Raw genomic sequence first — 14,700 nt, forward strand, 5'->3', positions numbered from 1 at the left:
GAGTACCGCATAAATTAACAATCGGTTAAAAAAATCTCGTGTCGTTTGGTGCGAAGAAATGCAGAAAAAATTCAATCGCGGTGCTTTTGAATACATCGTCACAGACGACGAATCATGGATCTTACATATGAACCCGACTCTAAACAACAATCGACTGTACGGATCCTTTTCTTCTTATTGCCGCAAATCGAAAATGAATTGTAAGGTCAACGTTTTTAAACACCTGAAGAATCGGTTGATGTGTTCCAAACATAGATTCTAGAGGTACCTAATCGGAATGGAAAAATTCTTCGACAATTGATTCAAACGCATGCCAAAGTTTATTGATGTTAATGGAGAATATTTTGAAAAGTAAAAAGCTATATCCAATTATAAATATTTGTTTTTATTTATCTATCTCAAAACTGAAGTAACAGCCCTCATATTTGTTTTAAGTACGTTTGACCGTAATGACTCTATTGTATATATTCATGTCATTCTGTATCAACACAAAATTGCAATCAAACAATCATGAAATAAGTCATGATGAGCCGTTAAAGTCGTAAGATGTAAAGTGAACCTTTGATATTTTACGACTGAGAAGAATTCTAGAGAACTGAAATCGATAACATGGATAGCAAAGAAAGTATTCGAAGTTAGTATTTTTATTAAAACATGTTGAACTGATGCTTTTGATTTCAAGAGTTAGGAGAAAATAATGAAAAGGTGATTTCTTGTTCAGGAGCTAATTTTTGTTTTCTAATCTCTTCCTCTAAAAAAACGATTTTTTGCAATGATTACTTTCTCATTTTCTCATCGTTGAAAGCTAAATATGTTAAAATCTGAATCTATATAAAGACATTTAATATAATAGAGAGGAGTTGCAGCTAAAATGAACTTTTTAAAATTGCAGTTATATTGAAATAACAGAGCTATAAGAAAATTTTTTCCATCAAAGTTATCCCATTTCTAGAACCAGAGAAAGAATTGTGCTTTTTATTTCAATACAAGACAAAGACTGAATAGCACTTCAAAGATTTTTTAGGATACAACGCAACGATCTACTATTCACACGTTTATTTAATTCTCAAACTTCATTTAAAGTTTTTTTAATGCAAACTACGAAAATTATATCATTATCTCGTTATTTTTTATACTGAAAAATAAAGAGTAGTTTTGCAATACTTATATCCTATTACTTCAACAATCTGGATCTAAAAAAAAAACCTACCTCGTGATCTTTTTGATTTTAATGCTTGTTTTAATCTATTAAAAAGTTAATAGACCTGGATCAAGAATAATAGTCGCATGTTCAGTTTTGAATACCTATTGAAACCTAGTACGGAGACTACATACTATAAAAACAAGTACTTTTATATTCAAGAAGTTATATTTTACGTACTCAATTAGAAATCGAAATGAAAATATTTAGCAAAATTAAATATTTCCAAGTAATTACATCTCTAAAGCTGATTAATAAACTTTTGTTTTTTAGGAAAATGGAATTCTTTCCAACAATACTCATTATTAATGTATTTAACAATTGTCTTTAGCATGAGTCCGTAAGTTTATAGTATTGTTAAAACATTGAATGTATTACGTTAATGAGAGAGATGTGTTTCACAGTTAAAATCGATATATATATATATATATATATATATATATATATATATATATATATATATATATATAAACCTTCAACTGAATATAATTAACAAATTACTCCCACACAATTCCACTGGCATCAATTAGTAATTAACAGCCTTTAAACAATAAAAAATTATTTGACAAATATTCCTACATTTAATTCAATTATATTCTCAAAACCAGCTTACATTTGAGGGATTTTTTAGGTAACGAAATAACGATTTTGTGAAAAATAAAAATTGATACGCCTAATCTATCTGTATCATTCAAACTATGGTGCTCAAAATCTGATATACTTCATAGAAATTAATAATCTACTTAGTTTATATAAGTCGAACGAGCTAAGTCGGATTTCTAATGCAAGCCTCCATCTATTATGAATTATTTGTATATAGATCAGATCCGCTCAACGTGGCTCGCTGATTTAACAAGGGAATTTTCAAAGAGGACAATTTAATAGAACGCATTTGCCATACTAACACCGTTAAACGGTTTATGAAGATATTTTAAATGACTAAATAAATTTCAGTTACGATATTATAACTGAATAATTTGATGCATTCTCAGAAATAACTACAACTATTCACGTAGTAAATTTCTCAAAGCTGAATCAAATGTAGTCCACATTACCATTCATAGGTCTCATAAAATATAAATATCTTATTTCACAGTTTATACCCTTAATTATGTAAAATGAGTGATTTCTTATTACAACGATCTATTGACTTCTTTTTTTGAGACTCATGGGAAAACGTGTAATTGGTAAAAACTATGAAGAAAATAAAAACTGGAATACAAATTAATCGTTGCTGGAAATTAATTTTGTCTGAGTCTTATATATTGGAAATTTAGTTCTAGCTAAAAAATATAGCGATATCGAATGTGTATTCAATAAAACGCGTATAATTTTGATCGTTTGAGAACAATCATATGCAAGGAAATCACAAATATGACAGAAAATTGATAGGGCATTTTAAATAACATTAATATAGTTATGGTCACTTTTTTAGTTATTTAGAAATAACCTGAAAGTTGGGAACAATTCACTTAGTTCAGAAGGATCTATTATGCGTTGTTGTTGTTGTAGACGACAGTCTCTGAACCTAGTAATTTTTCATTTCTGATAAATTACAGGGCATCCACCAGCTCCAGTTTAAACTATTCTCCTGTTCTGTCCAGTATGCTCTTAGGAATTGAGTTCTAAAATTCTCTACCAGCTGCTATTCAGGATACATGTGAATAGATGATTTCTATTCTAACTCCCAGAATGTACAATCGTCTTCCACTAATTTAAGTTTCATCAGGCGAAAATGTCTCATTGAAAACTCGTTTAAAACTCTTAAAGTAGACTGATGCAGTCTTTTTATGTCTTCTGGTCATAATTCCACGCTAGGATCAAATAAACGGTCTACAATTACTTTGGAAGATACTTCATTAATAAAATATATTTCTACTGTAGTCATGTTATTTGCAGATAATTCAATTCAAATTCAGTTTTTTATAATATCTTAAATTGAAAATACAACCATCAAAATCGTATAATTCTTCGATATTATAACAATAGCTATTCTTATGATTAGAGATTACGGTTATGGTAGAAGAAATTTCAAAGAGGTATCTCACTTATTCAATGATACGTATCCAAATCATAGTTAAATTAGCAAAATTATAGAATGGTGAATTGTGAAATTTTTCAAAAAAATAGTTTCAACTGAAAATTACCCTAAAATGGACCGGTCAAAGATCGTAAGCGGTTTCTTATTGGGAACGTGGCAACGAAACACCAAAGTGGACTAACTTCAATATATTTTCCGAGCTTTCATTTTCCATATTCATCGTATGGGAAATAATTAATTGAGATTTTCGGTTATTGATAGTATTAATAAATGCTTGTATAAATTTTCAAACTCAGAATTCAAAATTCAATATTAAATTGACATTGATAGAAATATTTCCCAGACTTTTCTTTAAGTCTTTATAAAAATATGATTTTGACACTGACAATTTGCTTATTTATATTAATTTATAGATCACCTTCATCATGAATATCAAAATAAGGATAAAATCAACTTTATTCCAATAAGAAAAATTAATTTTTCCTTGGTTTACACATCTCAAATATATTAAATTTATTAGAATTTACAAAATAGAACTATGGATTTTACTTAAATTATTTAAATCTTTTTTATCATTTATAGCTTTTTCGTTCTTATGAATGTGAACCATATCTAAAAATTCTTTTTTTGGTGTATTAGATTCCGTTTCAAGAATATAATTGAATTTATGTTTTTTTGATATTTCATGGTTCGTTAATGCAGTTCTATTTTTTTTATCGTACTGATGACCTTTTAGTCTATTTTCTAAATATTGAGATGTTTGCCCTATGTAGACAGCGTCACAATTAGTACAAGCCACTTGATTATAATATTACTTCTTTTGTTTTTTGGTGTTTTAGATTTTAATTTAGTGATATATTTGGATAATGTATTATTGAAAATTTGATAGTTGTTGGGAAAGTCCTTGTACATACGGTAAGGAAAAATGTTTTATGTTTAGATGTTTAGTTTCAGTTTTGTTTTTAAATTGATCGCAGTATCTGTTTATCCTTTTCTTGAATATGTTATTTAACATTTTTTCCGGATAATTATTTTCTTTCAATTTTCAGTTTTTGCTTTTTGAATAGTTAAACATCTGAATTCAGGATCTGATAGTTGGATAGATCTATCAGCCAAACTTATTATCACTGATCTTTTTTGTGACATAGGATGACACGAATTGAAGCTCAAACATCTTGATGACCAAGTTGGTTTCGTATACCATTCTGTTGATATGTTATTGTTAATTTTATATAATGTGACATCAAGAAAATTGATTCTATTATTTTGATTTGATTTCATGATAACAGTTTTATTAGATTTATCTTATTTCTATTTTATTTATGAATTCTTTGGTTTTAGTTATATTTTGAGGTTTGATATTGTTTTGTTGTCTTTTGGTTTTCAATTTATTTTTGAAACGATTTATAATATTACAAGTATCAGTTCTTATTTTATTCAATATTGAATGCAACACCAATCATCTAAATAACGAAATCATTTTTCACTTTACAATTGAAGAAACCGAGAAAAGTTACGTAAATATTATCCCAAAAGTACTCTTTATATACGGAGCGTGATGTTACGAAATCAAAAACCGGCCAATATGGTCGTGGCTGCCGTATTTTGGAATTTCAAATGTGTACTACTTATTAATTATTCAGAAAAAGGGAAAACTATTACTTGCCAATATTACGCTGATTCACTGATACGTTTTGATGGCGAACTTAAGAAAGAACGACTGATATGTTTTATTCCATCTCGACAATGCGCTGGCCTATTCTTTAGCTATTATTGCAAAACAAATTAGCCGAACTGCATAACGATTTATTGCTTCTTCCGCCAGATTAATTTTATCTGATCCCCGATTATTTTCCGTACTTTAAAAAATGGCTTGGAGAAAAACGATTTCATAATTATGAAAAGTTGTCTGTAGAGGAGATCGAGTATTTTGCGGAACCTTTCAAAGATTTTTTTTTTGGCGTCTTGAGAGCATTGTAAACTCTGGACTAATCGTGTGGAGCTGAAAGAAGATTATGAAAAATAGAATATATTTCATTGGAAACCGCCCTCATATGTTTTGTCATGCAAAAGAATGAAAAGGATAAGGCAAAAAACGAACTCAATTGATGTGGGCAACAGAAACGTTTTATTTTGTTGCTTATCCATACTATGATTATTACATTCACTTATTTAATAAATCCTTAATTTCGGAAGTTGAAAAAATGTGCCTGAGGTTATATATACCAACAGGACTTCTTACAAATATCTCAAGGAAAATCCTAAGTTTCCTTTATATTTTCTCTGTCCGAAATATTTCCAATCTTATAACATTTATTTATGCTGATAGACTAACACCTATTTAGTTTAGATCTTGTTGCTTGCTTTGCACCTTATTTGGTTGAGTACAAAAGAACTATCACTAAACAAACGATGATTTAGTTTCAGCTAGTAATTTCTGATAAGAATTATAAATGTGAGTATTGCTCTATTCATAGGTTAAAATTTGAAAAAATAAACCTGGTGATTATGTGGGGAATGACAAAACTCGTTACAAATATCTAGAATATTATAGATATATGTTAATTTATTGAAATTTGTGACAAGAATGCAGTGAATGCAGTTTAGCAAAATAATAAAATCCAGGCTATAAACGTATGAACTAGACCTGAAGTTTCTCGTATAAAATCAAATGTGAAAAGAAATAATAAGTTACATTAAGTTTCAATTAGAAATATATTGTTGAACATCAATCTTATACCTTTGAAATTAAATATCCACTTTCGAATTAGATTGCCAGATTCGATTAGTGCTAAAGTAATAAACCAAACTATTTTAATTCCAATCATTCATAAATATAAGACTATTTATTATTCGTGTAACACTAATGCTATTGATGAAAAGTATTGCTGTTATAAATTTGGGATTTCTTCAACTAGAAAAGAGCTGATAACCTCTATTCATTTCTGGTCAGCTCTTTAAAAATATATCTAACAAATTGTAAAGTGTGCTGGACATAGTTATCATAAAGGTATATATACTTGAGATCCAGCGATTTCCGAAGAGAGTTTTATCCAAGCCAGAATTAAATAGCAGAACTGCTCAGTAGCAAACACATTGAAACATTCAACTTATTTGTACACCAATGATTCCTGATTTAGTGTGTTTTAGATTTAGATTCGTTAAAAAATGTTTGAAGCATATGTAGAAGTATGATTTTTATTTTGAATGAGGAATCGCATTTTTGTACCTAAGGTATAAGACAGCAGTACATTTTTTGAATACATATAAGTTTTTGGGCTTTGTAAGATAGTCAATTCTCCTCCTGCTTATTCATGTGAATCATGATACTAGTTATCAATGATAATTTTTATTTAGTGCATATTTTCCACTTACCTATTATTGTTGATAAAATGATAAATCCCAGAAAAAAGGCCGTAACAACCATAGAAACCAACTTCACTGTAGCATCATTCATTTCTATTGTCCTATTTTGTTTACTTGAACTGTTAAAACTCCCGTTTCCGATTTCGAACGACATAAGGTTATCAATATTCTCAAAATACAGACTAGAATTTTCGTTAAAAACTATCGGATGCCATAATTCATCTGAATCTATTGTTGAAATAGGTTTTAAGATTGTCGTGAGAGCCAGTTCTATAGGTCCTGAGAAAGTCGAAGTAGTGTTTACCGATAAAGGTGATTCCGTGATCGCAAAAGAAATAGGAACCGTAGAAATAGGAGCTGTTTGATATTTGATTTGCATTTTTTTTAATTAATTTCATTGATCTAACTGAAAATCATTGGTTATATTTTTTAGAGTATTTCTTATCTAATATTGAATATTATAATAATCACTGCCCATTTATTTCACATTATAATTATTGCGGTTATATTCGTTGGAGTATGATGATTATCGAAATCGAAATCGAAAATTAAGTTTATTATTGATTTGGTCCTGTTGCGGCAGATGCAGCGGGTATTTTCTCTTCCATTTAGATCTGAAACAAATAAGGAAACAATTCAATTCCATTAATTGGAGTAGGTGATATACAATTGAGGTTAACACTTGTTAAATAACAAATTTATTTGAATTATAAGTTTTTCCAAGATAAATATAGCCTCTTATGAGCATTTTCTTATTGGGAACGTAGAAATGAAACACCAAAGTAGACGACTTCAATATATATATATATATATATATATATATATATATATAAAGAAATATTTGCCAACTAGATTATGAGCTTTGCATATTGTGAATGTGGCAAACTTAAACACCAAAGTGTACTAACTCTAATATATTCTAAGCTTTCAAATACTTATGTATTCATCGTCCGGGACTGAAATTATGGTCAAGTACAATATAAAAATATGTATAAATGTATAAAAATTATAAAATTCACTAGTAGTTTCTTGTAAAAACATAAAATTATTGAAATTTCAAAATTCAATATTCAAATTGACGCTTGATAGAATTATTTGATTGAAATATTCATTCCGGTTACTATAGAATCATTATTTCCATTAGTTGGATTATAAATTACATTGAATTTTTATAGGTTAGTTAAGGTTAGATTGTTGTGAATGATGTTAAATATGGATTGGTTAGTTTATGAATGTAATAAAATTTTTATAGGTTAGGTCGTTTTGATGGAGCTGAATATTCATTAGTTAGAATTTTTATCGAATTGATTTTTCAAAATATAAAATATATGTATAAATTACATTAAGGTTATTTAAATCAATAAAAACTGATTCATAACGACCTAGCCTATAAAAATTCAATGTCATTTATAAACTAACTCAATATTCAACATCATTCACAACAACCTACCCTTAACTAACCTATAAAAATTCAACGTCATTTACAATTCAACCAATGAAAATGATGATTCTATAGTAGCGTCAATTTTGATTTTAGATCTCTTTCAATTAAAATTTCTTTTGAAAGCATGAAATATTGACGTTTCAACCTATTGCGATCTTAATGATAATGTAATTTAACATTGACAATTTTCATAATTATATAAATCAATAGATCACCTGAAACATTATTCCAATTTGTGCAAGTGTAGTGGAAGACTAACAGTTTGACATAGTTTTCTGGACTGTCCAGAATTTCAATAAGAAAAAAATTGTCTAGAAGCTTTTAAAGCCATGTTTAAGCTAGCGGTGATCATGGTGTATCATTAATTTTTATTCAACATTCCATTCTTTTCAACATCGCTGTATAATTTGTGGAGACTAAAACTACATTTTATTTCATACCTAACAACTGAATTTTGAAAATATAAGCACTTACAGATATAATATGGTGATAAAAATATCTCGTTGCAAATAAAATTTACATTTTATGTCTATTACAATCAACATAATTTGAAAGACAGTTAAAAATTATCGATTTCAATTCTGTTTCGAAATAGAACATTTGATGGATTTTCTAAAATTAAATTTGATCACAATTTGTGAAAATAACACTCAGAATATTTGCATACAAACATATGCTTTAATGAACATTTGGAACTAAATTTGAGCAGTAAGTAAAAAATTAGTAATTCACTCAATAGGCTCAAAATTTCTAAATATGTTGATAATAAATAATGAATCAAAATTTTCCTGAATTTTTATTCCATTTGTGCATTTTAAATCAATTAAAAAATATTGATTATCGAGCCGGAAAAATTTCTGTTACTTTGTTTTGCCATCTACATGCTTTAATTAGCTCTACGTGGATAAAAAGAAGTTCAACATCACCATACATCCACCAATATGCAATAAGTAAGTAGATAAAAAATGAAATGAGGAAATTTTCCTTGAATCAGTAACTAGTGAGGTATTTCTCACAAAAATTTCACAAAACAAAAAAACAGCCTGAAATAACAGTTGTGGGCAATTTCCTATCACCTTTTATACCTAAACTATTCATGAGTTATGGTACAGATATGTAGATGATTATTTTCACTATATATAAAATTTTACCACTTTTCATTTCCTTAATTTGGTGGGGGTTTATTTAGAGTGTGGTTGAACTTAACGGTTATGATAAAAAAATTGTAGTTAAGTTGACTAACCGTCATAGACTTGAAAGAAATATCTTTGTAGAACCACTTTTTTCTACAATCAAAGCAGAAAACTTTGCTCTGGTACCTTTCAATTCTATTTATACAAAATAATTAGAAAGCATCTTAAACAGAGAAAGTTAGAAATTAATTCATAAATCCTACAATATATTGAAACAATTTTTGGATAATATATTATGTAAATGTGCTATAAAAATAGCTCATATGGATAAACAGAAACATTAGATATTGCTGAGTACGCTGTACGTCATAATCAAGGAATAAATCTAAATAATGTAAAGTTGGTGTATAATTTTTTCAATAATAAATTGTTGGATGCATTTGAAAATGATAATATTGCTTAATTTAACAATCGGGATGCACGGTTTTCCTTATTATCCACTCTATAGTTTATAGAAATGTGAATGAATGTGGAATTTCTCGTCGAAGTGGTTTATCCAACTTCAATCTCTGAAGACGATAACTTGGTTCTCACAAAGCTCGTCAGACAATGTAATTGCGAATTTTGGTCTAGTGTAAATATCACCCGCGGTTCCAGAAATTCTAGCTCAGTTATTAAGCTATGAAAAGTTAAATTTCTATCAAACCCCCTTCATATAATTTGAATCTTCTTCTGATTACATTCTTTTCTTCACTAAGCTCCGTTGTTAGCAATCTGACGACAATCTGAATTAAATTTTGGGGTATTCAAATGATTCATATTCTTTTTAAACTGAAAACACTCATTTATAATGGCTGGATTTAAGCACTATAACTTGCATGTGAAAATGAATATTATTTGCACAAATACTTACTTTTGTGCCTTGACATTGAATCTTTTACTTGTTAAATTTGATTATATCATATGTTTAGGATTTGTTTTACTTAAGAACCTTTCTTTCTTGCTAAATTAGAAAGATTATCGTGTGAATATGACAAAACATTCCACTACAAACAATAATATCATACAATGAAGCTTTTTTTATTCCTGCTGTCAAAAATGGTGTATTTTTTGTTGTCAATTCAAATATCCTCGGGTCTTCATTAGATATAAATTCAGTTTTTAGTGAACACCAATCGAAACGGCCTGGATATTTTCCCAAAAGTTGCATTGCTCATTTTTAAACGGAAAGTGGTGTAACATAAACATTCAGTTATCAATGAGTAGAGGTAAATACCATTAATACAGTTTGTAACAATAAAAAGAGAATTTAATTCATTTATCTGACATATTGAAAGACAAAAATTATTATTTAAATCTATGATGTTCTTCACGGACAGTCTTCCATTTTTGTATTGTTATTATTATCACTTATATTTAAATCATATATAATTTTACAGCTCAGTCGTGTGAGTGAATAATCTGAATGTGATTTCTATAAAAGGCGGCTAGAGTACCAAATTTTTATCACTTTGCTGCATATTTGTATCGACAAGTAAACTGCTATACTATTATTATTCAAAAATTTATAAGTAGATGATTGGCATGAACGCGACAGTCTCAATTGCAACTCTAGTTGATTAGGTAACAGATAATAACGAAAAAATAGATAATGGAATCTCTCACTCAACCAAAAACTAGTAAAAGAGTTTCAAAATTATACTCAATGTTAATGAAACGATATTAATGGAAGAAAAATCAAATTTTCATATGCTTATTGAGTGGAACAAACCTTATAGAGATAACCTGAGGATTCTACAAAAAAACCATTGTGAAATATTAGCTAAAACTTGTGATTCCATTCGACATAAATGAATATCGCTTGATGAAAACCAATTTAGAATCGAGTAGAAATTAGTCACTAAGAACTTTCAACTTGACTTTTTGCCCTTGGCTATAGCGGACAAAACAAATGACTCATTAATGAGTGAAAAAGTTGATTACGATTCAATTTGTAAAATGATGTAGTGTCAAGATAGAATTTCACATTCATCATGTTCCTGCGTACTGCGATAATACAAATGGCAACGGTATTTTTCGGTCAATAAAAACACAATTAGTGCCGTATTCTACTACATATAAATAATTAACTCTAAGAAATGTTAGTGGAAATGATACATAATGTGATAAAGGAACAGAGAAATAATCAAATTTGCTAATATTTTCAGTAAACTTGTTTTCATTATCACAATGTGGTTGATACATCAATATAAACCACCAATAAAGTTAAGATTTTATTTTTTTGTGTATAATACATTGGGCATTTATAATATTTCGCTACATAGCATTTATAACTGTTTTCGCTCAGTAACAGCACTATTAGGTATACTTCAATAAGAAATGGTGAGATTTTTTAAAAGTGTTTTTAAGTGCACATTGATTAGGCCAGCCAGAAAGCAAATCGGTATAGCCTACAACAAAATTCATCTCTAATGGCTAAGGAATACACTACCTCATTTCAGTTTATTATTGCAGAGGCTACCTTCTATATACAGCTCATCCCCAATTCATTCATTGCTATGCTCTAATTTACAAGTACGGTGGTTATTTGTTGATGGTACAGTAAGATCTCAAAACAAGAGATCGAATTGGCAGTATACTAAGCACATTGAAAATCTGTTTAACGTATTACGAACTATATTATTCTAGTCCGCCAGAAATGTAACGTTGAATAATCAATTTCAATAAATTCAGCAAGTTAAAGCAAGTAATGTGTCAACTTTCATTATCATATGATGTGTGCTATTATCATTTTTTTGTAGATTTCAATACACCCTTGAAATTCATTGTAATTGATATTTACGTATCACTTATATAATTACACAAAAAGGGTTCCCAACTTAATCGAAATATATGTATTAAGCGCTTAGAAATCCAAATCAATGAATTAAGCACTATTTTTAAGCATTCACTTCACCGTATCGCTTGAATTGAAACACGTTCTGAAATTCCTAAGGTTACATATCAATGTTGATACAAATTGAGGTATTTGAACTATCACATTCAATTCATAGACATGCTTGTGTGTGGTATAGTTATGAATCTGCTTGTGGATAATATTCATTTATGTCTGTGAATTCTCAATGAAACTCTCCGGTTGCGAGTTTACGTTCTTAGGTATTTTATTTGTTAGGTTCATCACCCTACTAGCACTAATCTTGCTCAGGTTAAAAATATCAAGTTCACATGCTATTTATCCATTTCGTTGGATACATGATACACATTTAAGTCTAATGTAATATCTAATGGTTGAATCTCTAAAAGTGTGTAATGGAAACGGAATTTTTTTCTCAAGATATCAAGAATTCTCAAGAAATCTCAAGATAAAGAATTGTTAGATTCGAATGTCATTTTATATTATGCGGATATTTATTATTTTTCAGGTTAAAATATGAGAGATGGAATTTAAAAATTTATATACATACTTTATGGGAAAACTAAAACTATAGGCGGAGATTTGTTTTTGTTATATACAATTTCAAATATTGTAATGTTCATTGGTGTAAGTATTTGCTTAGCGACATCTAGAAATATGGGGAAATTTTCTGTGTAAAATTGATAAATTATTACACGCTCCCTATTCTCAGTTAATATCTGCCACAACGATTTATGACTTCCCGTTGTTCGGTTGAAAGCAGCTAAATTTGATGGAATAGAATGTTTACAATGTAATGTATTAATAAATCAATGATTTGTGAATAAAGCGGATATTGAAGAGATATGCATATCACTCACTATATTAATGGACCATAGATTTTCTCCTAAAAACAAACTGTTGTATGATGTATGATTAATAACTTAATTAGTTTACATGTGTAGAAATTCTACAGCTATTATTATATTTTTATTTTCCATCATTTATATTCTAACTCTTCCTGTGATATCGCTGGGTGGACTGAGTAGCTCAGTGGTTTCATAGCTGGTCCCAAGCCCGGGTGAAAGAGGAGGGTTCCCAGTGAGGCCAGCGACTTGCTTGGGTAAAAAAAACAAAGTGCTCAGAGATCCAACGGTTTAGCCTCGGATGTGACTGGATTAAATAATGACAACCTGCCGAGAAAAAGGATTAAGCGCAAAAGGAAAACGACTTTACTTAGAATTGGATGCTGGAATGTAACATCATTCAATAAAAAAGACCAAGAAATTTTACTTACGATTTTCAAAAAGGGAGAAACAACCGATCCCAAAAATTATCGAGGCATTAGCCTGATGAGTACGGTTCTGAAACTATTCACTAAAATCTTAGCAGAAGAAGTAATGTCTACCGGAATATGTGAAGAACAGCAAGGTTTCAGAAACAACAGATCTGCTATAGATGCTATATTTATAATGCGCCAAATAACTGAAAAAGCCATAGAGTTTCATAAGGCAGCCTTTATGTGCTTCATTGATCTCACCCAAGCGTTCGATAGGATACGCTTAACTGATGTTATAACTCTTTAAAAAAAAGGAACATTCACCGTAGTGACCAGTTGTTTACTGTGCAGGGTGATTGATTAGATCAATTTATATATTGTTAATATAGAATTCACTTTGAATCTGGAATAATTCAAATGAAGTTTAATAGCATAAGTAACTAAAACATGAATAGATGCTGATGTCTATTTAGAAAGATGCATCATAGCTGGTTGAGGGTCTCAACACTTATTGCAAGGTATAAATCATCCAGAATTGATTTTTATTCTGTCATCATTTGTGATATTCTGTCTGTTTTGAAAAATGGCTGCTTATACTTCAACCTTTTTTATGAGTTACGAAAGACCGATTTAGAAATGTTGTGATTTAGATATGTTCAGAAATGCAAATGGAAACTTCTCTTCTTTTGAAGTAGCCCACGAAAATTTCACGTCTCAAGTTTCAGTTTACAATGATTAATCAACTTTGTCGAAAGTCATTGTTGTACAAATAAACAAAAAAAATTATTAAACCCTCGAAATATATTAACAGAGCATATTTGAGTCATCACCAACTCATTTTAATCTATTTTTTCAAAGAAAATTAATTTTTCCATTATACTCCGTCGTTTATTTACTAAAATGAATGTTGAATTTTAACAGCTTGACTGTTTGAAATGTTGATAGGATAATAAAACGAGCGAGAAAAACATATGGCAGAAGTTTTCTTGGAATCAACGTTATAATAAATCTAGTATATTATTTGTTTATTTGAATATTTGGAATTGGTGTTAACAGAATGAAGTGATTATAAAGATGCTCTAGAAAGACAATCAGTTAATGATTTATGGGAATTTGTTTCTGACATAGAACAGTCGATATTTTTTTTGTCTAATGAATGTTTAGTTGGTCAACGCGTAAAAGTGATATGAGAAGACATTAAAAATTCTCTCTCACATTCTTTTAATATATAGGAAGTAAGAGAATTTTCTATGTAAAAAATTTATAAGAAAAAACAGAATTTCGAATATTGCAAAGACCTCTAAAGTGCTAAAAATAAAGAATTAAGAAGAACAGAATCGATT

The 14,700-nt window shown here is 29.0% G+C and overlaps 1 protein-coding gene across 1 annotated transcript in view; it reads right to left on the reverse strand.

The window, feature by feature from the left end:
* Window positions 1-14,700, reverse strand: part of LOC130451516 (5-hydroxytryptamine receptor-like) — a 161,341-nt gene that overhangs the window by 134,284 nt on the left and 12,357 nt on the right. The window contains exon 2 of the mRNA XM_056790573.1: window positions 6,618-7,222. Coding sequence (XP_056646551.1) covers window positions 6,618-6,987 — 370 coding nt within the window. The 5' untranslated portion in view covers window positions 6,988-7,222. The remainder of the gene's footprint in view (window positions 1-6,617; window positions 7,223-14,700) is intronic.

Source organism: Diorhabda sublineata, chromosome X (assembly GCF_026230105.1).
Source record: "Diorhabda sublineata isolate icDioSubl1.1 chromosome X, icDioSubl1.1, whole genome shotgun sequence".
Taxonomy (NCBI): domain Eukaryota; kingdom Metazoa; phylum Arthropoda; class Insecta; order Coleoptera; family Chrysomelidae; genus Diorhabda; species Diorhabda sublineata.